Genomic DNA, 16,892 nt, shown 5'->3' on the forward strand with positions numbered 1-16,892 from the left:
TGCAATTCCATGGACTGGAGTTGGTGGGAAGGGAGCAGGCTCTGCTGGAGCTGAGCTGTGCAATCTGGAGAGTCTGGCACAGCATCTTAGCAAAGTTACTGGATCTGCTTCCAGAATTCCTCCTGTAGTGTGCTGGGTACGGCCTGTGGCAAAGTCTACAAAGTATTTTAGGTTCTTAATCAGATATTTTCTGGAGAGATGCTTTCTCCATCTTTACCCACCTGTTACCAAGTGTTTTGCCAATGTAAGATTGTTTTAGGGACACAGAGCTGCAAAATTCCCTCTTCTCCCTCCCAGTGCCAAGCAAGTAATTTGAAGTTTTTATGTAATGACCAGGTCAGTGTTTAAGGCATCAATTAGACAAGTGCACACCCAAGCCCATGTGTCTTCATAACTGCTGAGAGGGGAGGTTTTATAATCCTTTGGGATCTAAAGAAGGATCACTGTGGGGTTTTTGAGGAGCCTGACTCACTCAGTTGTCAGAAGCAGAGGTGCCCATATGTCTGCAGCATGTGATTTTCACACAGGCATGGGAGGCACATGGAGTCATGGAGTATCCTGGGTGGGAAGGACCCACAGGGATCATCCACAGGACACCCCACAATCCCAGCCTGTGCCTGGGAGGCTTCTGGAGCTCTGGCAGGGTCAGTGCTCAGTGTCCACCTGCCTGGCACAGTTTGGTGGCTTTGTAGTCCTTGTAGCTCCACACTGTTGGGACACTGTGCTCCTTTACCTGCACTGCTGTTTTCCTGGGTTCCACACCTCATTCTACAGGTGATGGAATCTTCTGTGCCCTGCTCCTCATGTAAAATCAGAGCAGTTGCCAAAAATCTTCCTTGAAGAGTACCTGCAGTCAGACCTATCACTCACCTTGTTTGGAAAAGATGCCTTGATTGCTCCCTCATGCTAATCTCAACCCACTTAATTTTTTTTATCTGAGATGATTTAGAGACCAGAATAAACACTAAATACTACCTCATTTATTATGCAGATGATCCTATCATTGTTGCTTGATCACCTTCAGTTCTGCATAAATTAGTTCCTTTGTGTAGTGTTTAAATATATTGGTTCATTTTATTTCATAGGAAGCAAGGACAGAATCTATTGCCAGACCTTTGGAAATAAATGAGGCTGAGAAGGTGATGAAAGTTGCCATTAACAGTGTTCTGGTAAGCAAAATATTGTTTCTTTGATTGTAAAATTATAATTTTTCTGCTGCAAGAAGAAATTACCTCGTTTTATCATCACCTTGGGGAAAAGAGTGCCAAAGCCATCACCTGCAGCAGCACTTGATGCATCTAAGAGCTGCTCTTAGCCCCTCTTGTGGGGGAAAATACATTGCAGTTATATTCCTGCCTCTCTTAGGAGCTTCACCCCAAAAGCTCTGCAGGAGGTGTAAAAATTGCCCAAATCAGCCCAGAAATCTACAACCTCTACACTGTCAGAGCCCTGTGACCTCTGCAGAGTCAGGGGCTGGCCAAAGGCTGAGTGAGGAGAGCTGGCACTGTGCTCATGAGGGTCCTGCCAGGGCATCCCTGTGGTGTGAAGGACTCTTTGTCTGTCCTGCACTTGCCAGCACTGTCCTTGCTCCAGTGCCTGGGTTCCTGAATTTCTGAACCTTCAGCTGCACTGTGTGAGGAGGGAGGTTAATTAACTCCCCCCAGTGATTCCTGTCAGTTATTTCACTGCAAACTGAACCCAGCCCAAGTGTTTGATTACAAGAGTGGAGTTCCAGGTTTAAACAGCCAATGGATAATCAAGAGAGATTCCAGGCAATCTCCCCTTAAATCTTGCTCCTGCTCACAGCCTGTGTGAATACTAAACGTTGTTAATATGCATTTCTTACTGCAGCTGATGAACTGAGAGCTGTGGGAGAGAAGGATTGGCTTCCTGGCAAACAGCAGTGGCACACACTCAGCTCATTAATCCTGGCCCAGTTAATGGAATGACCTGTTAGAGCTGAGCAGCACCAACACTCACTGCTGGAATTCCAGCAGTGAAATCCTCCCTCTCTCCCTCTAAACATGCTCATGGTTTCTTGAGCCTCAGCACACTGCATGTACTCAGCTCATTTGAATCCAGTGGAATATTCTCATTTCCCCTCCTGGTTCCTGTAGCATGTGTTGAAATGTTCAAGATGCTGCCTAGATTTTGAAAAAAATGGATAAAGCAAAACTTAGAAAAGGTGAAGATACTCAGATATAGGAAGTGTTTTATAAAACTGACTTGTATATTGAAAGGAGAAGAAAAATGATGGAAGGTTAAAATTCCCTAAAATAGTACCAAGAAACAAATGCTTTTCTCATCTCTTTATTCAGAGAGAATCATGGAATCATTAAGGTTGGAAACTACCTGAATGATTCCATTAAGATAAAATCCAAAAAGACCTTAATGATGCCAAAGGATCATTCTACTTCCTGCCTTCTACTGCTTCTTCAGTGAAAAGGAAAACTAAAGTTACAGCTGTGGGGTTTTCCCTTCTTTAAGAATGATGGCAAAAATACAAGATATTTTACATTTGTAAATGTCCAGTTAGTTCATTATCCTGGCCACAAAGAACCTTTGAATTTCCACTGCCTACTTGAGTCAACACAGATGAGATTATCCAAAACAACGTTCAGCATCTGAAAGATAAATTTAATTATCCCAGTTCCAGCCATTGTTTATCATCCTTCTCTTTCAGGAAGAAGTCCAAAAGACTAAAGACATGTTGAATAATGTGGCTTTGGATGAAGCCAGTTTGGAAGCCAAGATTGAAAAACGAAAATTGGAACTGGAAAGAAGCCAGAAGAGGCTGCAGACTCTGCAGAGTGTTCGGTAAAGATCATGAACTGATTATCTGCTGCAGGAAGGAGTGTGAACATAAAGGATGGAGCTGGTGAAAACAGTCCCTCTGTTCCTAGTGGCTTTTGGTGTCCACCACCAATTAAAAAAAAAATCATTCTGCAGCCCTTGTTGAGATCAGATTGCCTGGGCACTGGTACAGTCTGCCAGAAAATTCATAGAATCACAGAATCCCAGACTGGTTTGGGTGGGAAAGGCAGGGACACCTTCTCCTCTCCCAGGCTGCTCCAAGCCCTGTCCAGCCTGGCCTTGGACACTTCCAGGGATCCAGGGGCAGCCACAGCTTCTCTGGGCACCCTGTGCCAGGGCCTGCCCACCCTGCCAGGGAACAATTCCTTCCCAATATCTGCTCTAAATCTCTCCTCCTTCAGTGTGAACCCATTGATCCTTGTCCTATCACTGCAGTTGCCCATGATGAGTCCCTCTCACTCCTTGTAAGCTCCTGCAGATACTGGAGTGTTCAGGTTCACACTTTGGGTTGATTGATAGCCCTTAATTAACCTGCAGGTTTATACAATCTGCAATCTGAATATTAAAAGCAAAAAAGAGGAACTGTTAGACAAAGGAGTGGTGGAAGGAATGACCTGGATTCACATCCCCATTTTATCAGCACCACTCTGCAGGAAGTGGATTGGGTGGATGTGAAGTTCTGAGCAGCAGCAGTGGTTTTTGGGGTACATCAGTCAGCTCCAGGGTGTAATGACATCATCACTTCATCATACTGTCTAATTAAACCTGTAATGACCCAGGACAGTTTTGGAGCAATTAAGTCTCCAGCAAAGTAGGTGATTTGCCAGCCATGCTACACACTAACTTTGTGCAGTTATGGAACAGCAGGATAATTAATCTAGAATTGCCTTCTAAGGGGGTCAAAATGCTGCCTTTGTGTCTGTGTGAAAGGAAAAGGAAGCTGTACACAAAAACCTTCTCTTTGCTTTATGTAATTCCCAAGATTGTTTAGTGAGGGGCTTTGTCTTGAGATTTTATTCTCTAAAGCAGTGTGAAACCTTAAAAACCTTAAAAACAAGAGGATGTTTGGTTTTGTGGACATGGAAGGGCAGCTGCAAAACCAAAATTGCATTTCAGAATTCTGTATATAAAGAGCAATATTTAGAGACTCCTAGAATCACAGGATGGCTTGGGTTGGAAGAGACCTTAAAGCTCATCTCATTCCAAGTCCCTGCCATGGGACATCTTCCACTGTCCCACGTTGCTGCAAGCCCCATAAAACCTGGCCTTCAGCACTTCCAGGGATGGGGCAGCCACAGCTTCACTGGGCAGATTTCACTGAGTTCTCTGTGCTTGCTCTCCCCAGTCCTGCTTTCATGGATGAGTATGAGAAGATTGAGGAACAGCTGCAGAAGCAGTACAGTACTTACCTAGAAAAATTCCGAAATCTGACCTACATGGAGCAGCTCCTGGATGATCATCGACGGACAGAGCAGGAGATGTTTGAGGTAGGACTGTACAGCCTGCAGATCTTGGCCTTACAACAGCAAATGTCCTAATCCCCTTTTCCAAAGCAGCACATCAGGAGCTGATTGAGGGACAGCCCAGTGACTGTGGCTGCTCCTGGCCAAGCACAACAGCACAGCTGCATTTTCTCAGTTAATGAAGTTAAAGCAGTGTAGTGATGGCTCTTGTCAGTCTCTGTCCCCCTGACTCAGTTTCAGCTACTGGGTTTTGTTCATGAAGAATGTTTTCAGAATTTCTGATCTTCCTTTTGCTGCATACGATGGATGTGCTTACTTCTATTGTCTGCTGTCTAAGAGTTTCTCAGCATGAGGCTTTTCAGTCTCCTCAAAGCATTAGTGGAAACAGCTAAGAGCATCAGTGAGGAGATCAGATGTGCTGGGATCTTCCCCCTCATAGACTTCAGTTTTATTTGGCAGAATTCTGCCTTCTCTTGACTTGCTGAGTTCCTCATGGATAATCTGCATCTGTATCCTGTTTTGTTCCAGACTTTTCTTTGGGTGTTTACTGGACTGCAGTGCTTTCAGACAGCCTTTCCTTCAACTTCCAGCAGCTTCTTGTTTTATTGTCATCCTTCCCACTGTCATTAGCCACTCTACCTTCTGTTCTTCATTTTAAATATGTTTGAGTGAACCCTCTCCCTGGGATCTTAGTGCTGCTGGGTGTGCTGCACCTGGAATTACAGAATCACAGCATCCATGGGGTTGGAAAAGACCTCTGAGACCATTGAGTCCCATCTGGGACCCATTCCCACCTTGTCACCAGCCCGGAGCCCTGAGTGCCACATCCAGGTTTTCCCTGAACACCTCCAGGCATGGGGACTCTAGCACTCCCTGGACAGCCCCTTCCAGTGTTTAACAACCCTTTCCATGAGGAAATTCCTCCTGATGTCCAACCTGGACCTCCCCTGGCACAGTTTGAGGCCGTTCCCTTTTGTCCTGTCCCTGTTCCCTGGGAGCAGAGCCCAACTCCCCCGGCTGTCCCCTCCTGTCAGGGAGTTGTGCAGAGCCAGAAGGGCCCCCTGAGCCTCCTTTTCTCCAGGCTGAGCCCCTTTCCCAGCTCCCTCAGGAATTCTCCAGGGTGCTCCAGACCCTTCCCCAGTTCCCTTCCCTGGACCCACTCCAGCCCCACAATGTCCTTTCTGTTTTGAGGGGCCCACAACTGGAGCTGTGGCCTCATCAGTGGAGCCAATTAACCTATTATTAATCAATGCTTCCTCATTCCACCACCACCACCTTTTGGACACAGGGAAAGCCACGAGAAGTCTTAGGTATTTTGCTGCATTATTTGCCTGAGGGATAAAATATCTTTTCAAAGCTGATGTGGGCATTTGGCAACTTGTTAATCCCTGTGAACCAGTTTCCCATCAATCCCCTCTTTTCACAAGCTCTGATGTTTTTTCACCCTATATCTGAAGTCAGTTCTAGCTCTCTGTTCCAGCTCTTCACCATATCCTTGTCCCCCCTTCAAAAAAAGTCTTCCATTAAATCATAACCTTGAAGTGAAGACTAAAATCTGATTTATCTCTTCTGTTCAAATAACTGAGACTTCACAGCCAAAGGAGAAATGCTTTGAACTGAGCTACCTGAAACTGTTTATGAATTCAAGTGCAGAACTTAGTTAATGGGTTGGTGCTCAGCTCTTCAGGGGATTTTTGTTAAAAGATAATAAGACAAAGAAAAAGCCCTTTTCATTCATAGCTGTGCTGTGATTAGAATATGGAGAACACACTTTATTTTCCTTTTTTCTCCTTTCTGTGAGACTCCTGGGACCCTACCCATATGGTTTGGCTTGTGGTTTCCTAGGATAAGCAGGGAACAATGCTTCAGCCTAATGCAGTATTAAAAAGTATAAAAGCTGGTGACAAAAAGATGTTGTTTTGCTTTGCACATTTTTATCAGTTGCACCTAAAAATACTTGGAACATATAAAGGATGAGACTCTGACCATCTCTTTGTGGGCAGGAGTACAGTGACTCAGGCAGCCACGAGTGCTTTGCTGCAGAAGTTGTTGCTTTGAAGTAGAAAAGGGGGCTCTGTGTGTTTCTCTACCAGCCAAATATTCAGAAGTGGTGAAGTCCAAAATGGGATTTGAAGTAATTATGAGATGTCAGTCCTCAAAATCAAACTCCAGGAATTGAAGACTGAAAGAGGGTCAAGAATTTCCTCTGGAGAAGGCTCTGGGGAAACTTCAGAGCAGCCTCCAGTGCCTAAAGGGGCTCCAGGAGAGCTGGAGAAAGAACTGGGACAATGGATGGAGGGACAGGACACAGGGAATGGCTTCCACTGCCAGAGGGCAGGGATGGATGGGATATTGGGAAGGGATTGTTCTCTGGCAGGGTGGGCAGGCCCTGGCACAGGGTGCCCAGAGAAGCTGTGGCTGTCCCTGGGTCCCTGGAAATGTCCAAGGCCAGGCTGGATGGGGCTTGGAGCAGCCTGGGACAGTGGAAGGTGTCCCTGCCATGGCAGGGGATGGGATGAGCTTTGAGGTCCCTTCCATCCCAAACCATTCCATGATTCTAATCCGGGTCCCAACTAAACCAAGAGACTTGCTGGTGCATTCCTGCTTCCAAAGCAGTGAGGGCATGCACTGTTCAATCCATTTTGGATTAATCTCTGGCCACCCTAGGACACAAGGATGCATCTGTCACTTCTTTCAGTCTTGATCTGCTTTTCAGGTGGTGCTTCCACACTTTGGCTACTTTATGGTGAAACAAAACTGTGGGTTATTACATGTTTTTAAAAAAAGAGAACAGTTTGCTCCAAAACGATGCTTTGCATGTTGTCCTACAGTTCATAATCTTGTGTCATTTTCAGCATCAACAGAGGAAAAAATAACAAGGATAATTACATTTAATCTATCTTAAAACCCACTCACTCCAGCTGTCAGAAACACTGAAAATTATGTTGATTTTTTCCCCAACCCTGATTTGTCTTTTGTTCCACCAAACAAATCTTAATTAACTTCTGCAGTAGCAGCATAGGCAATTCTTTTATCATAGCTGTGTATTTGCTAAAGAGCTTGCCAGCAAAAAGCATCAGCAGAGTAATTAGATAAATCCAGCACTCCCTGTGCTGTTCTGAGCTCTGGTTCCTGGGCTCCTCTCCTTGACTTAGTCCATGTTTTTAGGAGTTTTTGTTCTGATTGAGAGCCTGATTCTGGTGCTGAATCATGAGCCAGATCTGTGCTGCAGTTGGACTCAGAGTGGTTGGGTATCCACAGCCACCAACCCGGACCAGAGTGCACCTCCTAATTAGCAAAGTGATTTAAAGATTTTAATTAAGTGCCACTAAGCAGTTGAGGCATTCCAGCCCCTGCAGAGCTGCTGGTTGTGTACATTTTTCCATGCTGTGGGTGTCCAGCCCCATGTGGCCCCTGGTGTTGTCAGTGACAGGGAGCAGTGGCTGGAGTGTGATCAGTGGGAGGCTCCTGCCAGGCACTGGGCTGAGAAATCTGTGTTAAAAGAACTGACAGGCTCATGTTGAGTCTGAGCCCAGCAATTAATTGGTGATGAAATAGCTCCTGCTGTGCACCTGCCTGTCTGATGTTGAAGCCCATTGAAATATATGAAAAATACAAAATGATTTGGCCATTATCACCTGGAGAAGGCAGAAGTCCACACATGACTTGTCTTTAGAGTGAATTTCTCACACTTATTGACAGCTGTCATGCACTACTAACTCATGGATCTGAGGAATTTAAACAAGGGCCTTTTGTCTTTGCAGTTTCCTTTGCCTTCTTTACCACTTTTATTATCCTTCTGTTCCTTTGTGCTGTTCATGGAATTAATCCATCTTCCTGCAGTTCTGTGCCAAGGCGGAGATTTATGAGCCATGTCTCCTCAAAGATTGTGTCTGATTTTTCTGCTTTGTAAAAAGATTCAGCACTTTGTAAAAAGATTCAGAATGAGCTAATTCATTTTTACTCTGTTTCTAAGATGGAATAGTTTTGGGTGTTTAGACACAGAAGCTATTAGAACTTTGGCTGTTGTAAAAAACCCAATTTTCAGGGTTTTTTCAGATTTGGGAGTTGAAATTCTCTCTGGATTATAAATGAATGCCTCTCTTTTAAAGGACAACACAGACTAATACAGTTCAAAAAGGTGTTTTTGGAATTAGCTTATGTAATGCCAGAACAACTTGGCAATTTCCTTGGAGAGAATGTGCTTATTCTTTCTTGTGCTTCTCAGAGGACACCCCAGGAGTATTTTCCTCTTCAGCTGCTTTCTCCTAAGGTATTTTCAGATTGTTTTTATGCTGTTAGTGTGTAATCTCAGCTGAGGAATGCCATGAACACAGAGTGGACACAGGGACGAGGATGTTCTTAGCCACTCAGTCTTTATCTTTGCTTTGGGATTGCTTAAACTACTTTTCTTTTCATCATTATGAGATTTCCAAGGGTATGTAGAGATAGAAAAACAGGGGAAGGCTTTAAGGTGAAGGAGAAGAGGTTTAGATGGGATTTTGGGAAGGAATTGTTCCCTGGCAGGGTGGGCAGGCCCTGGCACAGGGTGCCCAGAGAAGCTGTGGCTGCCCCTGGATCCCTGGAAGTGTCCAAGGCCAGGCTGGATGGGGCTTGGAGCAGCCTGGGACAGTGAAAGGTGTCCCTGCCATGGCTGGGGCTGGAATGAGATGGGCTTTGAAGTCTCTTCCAAGCAAAACATTCCATGATTGATTCTGTGGAATATCAGTAAACAGTCCTTCATGATTAATCATGCAATTCCAAATAAACAAACTGTGTTGTGACTTACCCTTTGCAATCCACCCTCACCAAATAAAATCCCTTTTTCATTAAACTCTTTTATCAGAGCTTCTGAATATGCATAATCATATTTATATGAATATATATAAATAGGGATATCTGAGTTCTGCTCTGTTCTGAGGTACCCCTTGCTTCTGCTGCTTTTTGCACTGATCTGTCCCTCTTAAGTACTAAATTCAACATTCCCACTGTGAGAGCTGTTTGCTGCAACAGCCAGCACAAGGTCAACATGAAAAGCAGATGGTTACAGTCTTTAATCTTCTAACTAATGTGCATTTGAATTATGACTACTTTAAACATTTTACAGGTGCCAGGAGAGCACTCCTGGTCCAGGATTGCTGAATTGTGTGGAATATCAGATGTAAAAGTAAGCACAGGCTGCAGAAATGTTGGTTGCTTCTATGTTGGCTTTTAGTTCAGTGTACAAGGGTGACAGTATTAGTGCACTGAGACACAGAAACCCGTGGGGAAATGTGGAATAAATTAGAACACGGGGCAGGGACTGCACAGAAAGAGAAGGGGCAGTGGAGCATAGGAGAAAAGGACAAAAGAAATTATTGGCTGAGAAATTATGATTATAGAAAGGAGAAGCTGGAGATAGGAGGTGGGAGTGTGTGTGGAAAGTGCATTAGGGAAGATGAAAAGGTTCTGTGGGCATTCATTCCACTGAAATAAAATCCTGCAGTCCCCTGCCAACACAATGGCAACGTCCTGCCTGCCTGCTCCTGGGGCTCTGTTTATACTCTCTCCCATTAAAACTGTGGGAGAACTTTTTGGGAAATGCAAACAATTGAGATCAATTGATCTGAGATCAACTGAGTGCTCAAAAATCCGTGTTTTCATAGGGATATCTGGATGTCTGATGTGCCAGGTGGGAGACAAACTTGCCTTAGGATCCCAGATTTGGAACCATTTGACTCACAGCTTCAAGTTCTTCATGTCTGACACACTCCAGAGCTCATTTTATCACAGAGCCAGAGATCAAACAAGAAATTCTTGAATCCCAAATCACTTACAGGCTTTTCTAAGCAATGGAAAAAATCATATTCTGCCTCCAGCTTCCCCTGAAGGGTAAAGAGGTTTCCTTGTGCCTCAGGGCTTGGTGCTGTGGTTGGATATGAACCTTCTGTAAAGGTTGCTCAGGCTGGTTCCTTCCTGCTGCTGTTACAAATCTGTGCTAATTCTTTTATAAATTAAATACTCTGCACTGGAGGAAGGAACACAGAGAGGATCTGCTGAGTTTTGCAGCCAGGGTGAGTTTGTCATGCCAGCAGCTGTTTCTGGGAAGGGTGAGATGTTATGGCTCTCACTGACAGCATGGCTCAGAAATCCATGGGTGACTGTCACAAAGAGAAATCAGAACTATCTGATCTTGAATAAATTCAGTTCTTAACTTATCTCACAAATTTCTTGTGCAGTGACTCCAGTGGAGAAGAAGCAATGCATGAGAACAATCTCTAGTGCATTCCAAAGCACTAGAAACCTTGTAGGTTTTACATCTTCTCTTTACCCAGCTTCAGTTGGGAAGAAGATGAATAAGTGTGTGATTCACGTTATGATCTCCCTGCTTTCCCTGCATTATCCTTTTGAATATTCACAAAGACTTTAGATATCTAAAATATGTAACAGAATTCACCTGAAATTCACTCAGAATAGGAGACAATCAGATTACTTGAAAAAAACACTGATGAAGAAGATCAATTTCTGGTTTTCCCCAGAGATCAGCATTTAAATCATCGAGAAACATTTAAACATGTGATTGAAAGAAAAAGCTAAAATAACTCTTAATTTGGGACTGATGCTTGGTGCTTTGCACCAAATGAGATAAGTAGGTAGTGTTAAAATGATGTATAGGAAATTGAGGAGGTTTATGCTCTGCTGCAGGTACTTAGTGACGAAAAGGAGCTGTGAGAGTGGCATTTGATTTGCATAAACATGCATAATCTCATCAGGTGCAAAACAGTGAGGTCTGAGTCTTTAAATAGGAAAATAATTCTCAGTTTTCTGGCTGCACCAGAACAATTCCTAGTTGAGTTCTGTGAGATGTGAAAGTGGAACACTGTGCATGTGTGAAAGGTGGCTCTCTGAGATAAATGTCCTGGTAGAAGCCTTGGCAGGGGCAGTCACTGTCCTGTGCAGTCCCTGCCTCCTCCTCCCAGAGCTCTGGGATCCTTTGGAGAGGATTCTGATATTGGGATAACCCCTGGGCCCAACTCTGCATTTCAGCAGCTTTGCAGCAGGGTCAAACATCAGGACCAAGGAAAGGCGAGAAATCTCAGGACAGACTGCACACCTTTCTGCCTGGGTGCTGGAATCATATTTATTTTGCTGGAAATCCAGTTCTATTCCCATTTGGACTTACCTTGAGCATGATGTACTTCCAAAATCAGTGGAAACCTCCATTATAGGACACTATATTGTGAGACTCTCCTGGTTTTTGTTAAATTTGCTGACCTGGAGAGCTGAGTGTCCTCCTCAGACTTTGCTCCATCTGTGAGAGGACTGAGGAGGAACCTGCCCTGTGAAGCAGGGTCTGAGTCCCCTTGGCAGTGCCACATTCCCTGGAAATACCTGCTGCTGTCCACCTTCTACTGAGAAACTTCACAGAGTGCACCCTGCATCTCAGTTCCTGCTCAGCCACCAGGGTGTTTAAACCAACAGCTCCAGTTTCTAAATCCATAGAGTAAACTGGAGTGGAGCTCTCCTGTGTCCCTGCTATTCCATGGAGAAGAGCAGAGCTATGGAAACCAGAGAAGCAGGATGTGTAAGGTAAAACCTGCTGGTGTTGTCCATTGCTGCTTGCCCAGAAATGATTTAACCTGCTCTTTCTTGTTAAAGAACCTGAGCCTGATGCATGAACAGTCCTAGAAGCTGTGCTTGTCACCCCCTTCCTAAAGAGCTTTGTCTGCATCATTACTCACCTGCACTTCCTTCTTCTCCAACCCACCACAAGGAGATGTTTGAAAATAGTTTTATTCCAGTCATTTGAGGAGTAGGTAGAGCATTGTCCTGGGGAGCAGGAAGTAGGAGTGCAGATGTTTTCAAGCTGGAGAAATGCTATGAAGCAGGTCTGTGATTCCTGTGCTTGGGCTCTGACAAGAGTTAGAGAGAGGCTTGATGGTGCTGCCACTTCATTTGGGTGGGAGATCAGGAATGAAGTGTTCCTCAGCCTCCTGTTGAAGAGGCTCTTGTGAGAAATGAGGGTTGTATTGAGCTAATTGATCTCAAGATAGAAAGCAAAAAAGTCCATTATCAGTTCCTGGAACCCTCAAGTTCACCAAGAACAGCTGCCCTTTAATATGGTAAACACTCTCCTTGAAAAGCCTGAGTAATCCTGACCCCCTGGAAAACTTGAGCTTTGTGCCACAGGCAGAGGATAATTCAGGAGTTGGAGTGTGGCAGGGATGAGGCAGTGACTGCTCTGTGGTGCTGAATAAGACACTGCTGTGCCTCCTAACTTCCAATCAGTGTTAATTTGGATGATGATTTCTTCAGGCACTGCAAACTGACCCCAGGTTTACACTGCAGAATTGTACATTAATTCAAATAAATTACACATCCAAACAGTATCACTTGTAAGCTCACTACAATAAAGATGGAATCCATGAAGGGAATGTTCAATGAGCTGTTACTGAGTCATTAGAATTCATCCCTTCCACAAAAGCAAATAGGAGAAATGGAGAGTTGTCATTAGGGGAAATTTGCATTGTATGTAATGCTGAATACAGAGCACATCTGATCCACAGGATAAAGTCCCCCCTCTGTCATGTTATTTTAGGTAGTAGAGAACTTGTCTGTGTTATTGCTGACTTGAAGCTTCTTGTATGAAATGATTTTGCCTGGAAAATTCTGGGCAGAAAATGTTAGTTTGGATCTCTTTTTTCTTTCCTTAGCTCTGTTTAGATTTCTCTCAGAGCTGGCAGATGATTTAAAGGTCTGTGCCCTGCACTGGTCTCATGCAGCCTCTGCCAGCACCTTCCCAATCCTTCTGTCTCCTGTATCTGCACAGACCTCCTGAGCTGTGCCCTGCATGGACAGTCACACAAATCCTCAGCAGAGAGCTCAGTGCTGTTTCCTTGGATGTTCTGCTCCCTTGGCTCTGACCTGTGGTTCCTGGATGGGTCAGGAGTATTTCTGCCATCACAGAATGGTTTGGGTTGGGAGGGACCTTAAAGCTCTTCCAGGGCCAAGGGCAAGGACACCTTCAGCAGCCCAGGGTGCTCCAACCCCCTCCAACCTGGCTTTGAAACCAGCACAGCAGTGCAGAGAAGTATTTGAGGTGGAAAGTTTTGAGTAGGGATTTGTTTGTTGTCTTTTGAGGTTTTTTGAATAGAAGACAAGTCAGCTTTTAAACCTGCTTTCTTGGTCACTGACAGATCATTCTGTTCCAAGCAAGGTCAGCTGTGGCATGAGATTTTATCCAGTCCAGTCCTCAAAGCCTCCCAAGGACAGAGACTGTGCAGCCTCTTTGGGCCAGCTGGGCCCTGTTTGATCATTCCAATAGGAAACATGTACTGTGCACAGTAAAACGTGCAGTAACCTCTGCAGAAAGGTTTTATATTGCATCAAAAGTCACTCCAGAATCATGCTGGGGGAGAATAACTCATTTGCTGTGTGAGGATACAAGGGGAGTGCTTGGAGAGAGGCAAAGAGAGTTCACACAGAACATGAGCAGGGCACCCAGGTCAGCAAACACATCCCACAGGGTGAGAACAAACAATTAGCAAGCTGCCAGTCCTCACCCTGAATAATCTCCTGCTGCTGAGTTCCAGGGGGAAGGTGTTGATGTCCAGGTTATGGACTGTGCTGTTCCCTTCCAACTCCAGTTCATCTGTTGGTATTGCAGGGCTGGGGCTGGATGAAGTCAGCACTTGTCAAGTAATTAAGGAAGCTTTAGGAAGAAATGTGTGAGAAATATTAAATCAATCTGATTTAAAAATAGTTGCTGTGGTTTGGTTTTGAATGCACTTCACTGTCTGGCTCTGTGTAGCCTGAGCTGGTGTCATTGAGAGCTGCTCTGGTGTAAATCAGACTAAAATCTCATCTTTTCCTGCTTTCTGCTATGTGTGAAGGCTCTGCTGAACACCTGTCCCACACATCCCTGATGGAAGTTTTCCTTCCTAAAGACTTTCCCTCAAAACAAAGTCAGAATAGCTGGTGATAGGACAGAGGGAAACGGCCTCAAGTTCTGCCAGGGGATGTTCAGGCTGGATATCAGGGAAAATCCCTTCACAGAAAGGCATTGCAGTGGTGGGGTCACCTGGAAGCATTCAGAGAACAAGTGGATATGGCACTTGGGGACATGGTTGATAAAAAACCCCTCAATCTCAGAAGTTTTTTCTAACCTTAATGATTCTGTGGTTCTATGAAAACCTGTGCTAGCTTTTTTTTTTTACTCTGGTAGCCTTGCTTGATGAAACACTGCACTCACACTAGAAAGCATTTGTGCTTTTCCCCTGATTTTCTTAATGGCATGAAAGACACTCTGTTAATTAACACATTTGTCCTTGAAAAAAAGAAACCTTTCAAGGAACTTCTGAGGTGTTTTTGTGACTCCTCTTGATGAAAGTAACCTTCAGTAGTAATCTAACAGATCTAATTGATTATTTTGATAAATGTGAGTGCTGGAACTGGTCTGCCAGAATTTATTAGGAGACACCATATTTCTGTAATCCCTGTGGGATCACAGCTCTGCACACTCTGATTCCTCCTGGTTTGTTTCCTACAATGGATGCACTTGTGTTCAGGCACATGAGATGGGATCCCACTTGTTTTACCTTCAGAAGGAACATTCCAGAGCCTGTCCACAGTGCTCTGTCTCTTGTCAGGATCATCACCATCATCATCATTCCCTGCCAGACTTTTCAAGCCCTGCTCATAGCTCATAGCTGAGCAAGCCCCACTGTTTCAGGTGGGTCTTGTCTCTGTCCCACCATTCCTCAACAGAACAAAAAAGAACAAACCCTGCAGCATTGCAGTCTAGTCAAACATAACTACAGCCATGTTCCCATTCAGAACAGGAATTTTGGGGGAGGGATTTAACAGTAGTGCAGCATCCAGCAAACATCATCTCTGCTCTTAAAGAGCAGCTCCAGGTGGGTTGGTACCTCCTGTTTCCATGAACTTCAGTCCCTTTCCCACTGGTCTTGGCAGATTTCCTGTCATTGAGAGTTGCCACATTCTCATCAGGCCCCTCATGATTTCTCCTCATCCTTTATCTCCCTTCTGCTGAATGAGTGGCCACTCTCTTACCAAAATCAGCTGCCTCAGTGTAGCAGGAACTGATCTCAGGTGCTTTGTTCTGTGACAAAGCCCAAATGAAGTCAAGGTCAGCTGAGCCCTTCAATCCAGCAGCAAATTGTTTTCCTTCCTGCAAAGGTAGTCCGGAGCAGTGGGAGCACTGTAAATCACTCCAGAAAAAAAACAGTAGGAAACATTGTTTTCCCTTGCTAAGATGAAAACATTAGACAGAGAGACAATTCTGGTTTTGGGAGAGTGTCTGAAAAGAAAAGGAATAGCTAAGGCAGAAATTGAAATGCTTGATCCAAATGTAAAAAGTCAGTGAGCTCCAGTTGTTCTGTGCTTTTGTACTTATTCCCTTCCTATTTCACCTACTTCTTTCCCTTTCCTTTCTATTTAGTGGTAATTGTGTCTGCCAGCTGGCTGCAGGGTACATATTATTTGTATTCAAAATCCTGCTGGTGTTTAAAAAAACAAACTAAAAAAACCCCTAAAATATATATTATAAAAAAAATAAAAAAATAAAAAAAAATAGCTGAGCTGTTTTAAATGGTCAAATACTGCATCATTTTTATTCCTCCTGGTTTTGAGCTGCCAGACTTGGTGCTTTGCAATCTGCAGGGGCAGAGTTGTCTTCAATCTCATGATTCATGAATTCTAGCTTGATGTTATGGTTTAAAGCAGAACTCTGGAACATCAGGTGCTTCATAAAGGACTAGCAGCCTGGTCAGTGGCTTATCCAAACCCTGGATCTTGAGGCAAACACTGAGTCAGTGGCAGAGCAAGTTGTCTCTGGGTCTTCTGCTGTGGGATGTTCCCCATGGCCTCTGTTTAAAAACAAAATCACCCCAGAGTCTGCACACTGGCACTCAAAACTATTTCACATGTGCAGAGAGCAATAGATCAGATCATTAAAGCATTCTGACACAATTTGTTGCAAAGACTTTCATAGGTATTAGGTGGAAAATGATCTGCTTTGCCAGTTGAGGAAGACTGAGATGCAGAGTATCTGTGTTGTCTCATTCCAAATCCAATCTACAAAAAAACATTTTTCTTGTGTGCTGGACAGGTAACATTTCTGTAACAACAGAAAATGGGCATGAAAAATGTCCAGTTGATTGTAAACATAGGTGAAACTGGTTTGATTTAGAAGCCTCTGTGTGTCACCAGCAGGGCTCTGCATTTCCTGCAGCTCCTGTCTGTGGGGGCTCTGTGTGTCACCAGCCAAGGCTTTGCTGGTGGCCAAGGACACCTGAGCCCTGGTGCTGAGAGCAGGGCCAGGCCAGCAGCAATGAAAGCAATGAAAAGTCACTCTGAGCTGCTGTGAGGGAACTTCTGCACTCTTTGAACACACAGAACAGGCTGCCCAGGTAGGTTGATCAGTCTGTCCCTTGGAGATCTTTAGGGCTCAATAAGTTCCAGCCCTGAGCACTGGGATCTGATCCCACTGCTGGTCCTGCTGGACCTGGAAGGTTCCTTGGATCCAGGGTTGTTCAGAGGGTCTCAGTGTCAGCCCTGCCTTGCTGCCTATTTCCCTCAGCTATTGGCAAAAATTTCTCCTTTGGGCAGATTTAC

The 16,892-nt window shown here is 44.5% G+C and overlaps 1 protein-coding gene across 4 annotated transcripts in view; it reads left to right on the forward strand.

Moving 5' to 3' along the window:
* The window catches only part of CLUAP1 (clusterin associated protein 1), a 57,652-nt gene that overhangs the window by 18,104 nt on the left and 22,656 nt on the right, over window positions 1-16,892 (forward strand). For all 4 annotated transcript variants that reach the window (XM_033517921.1, XM_015643254.3, XM_015643251.1 and 1 more), the window contains exons 6-8: window positions 1,086-1,169; window positions 2,684-2,817; window positions 4,160-4,301. In XM_033517921.1, the coding sequence (XP_033373812.1) occupies window positions 1,086-1,169; window positions 2,684-2,817; window positions 4,160-4,301 (360 nt within the window). The remainder of the gene's footprint in view (window positions 1-1,085; window positions 1,170-2,683; window positions 2,818-4,159; window positions 4,302-16,892) is intronic.

The sequence above is a fragment of the Parus major genome, chromosome 14, assembly GCF_001522545.3.
Source record: "Parus major isolate Abel chromosome 14, Parus_major1.1, whole genome shotgun sequence".
Taxonomy (NCBI): Eukaryota; Metazoa; Chordata; class Aves; order Passeriformes; family Paridae; genus Parus; species Parus major.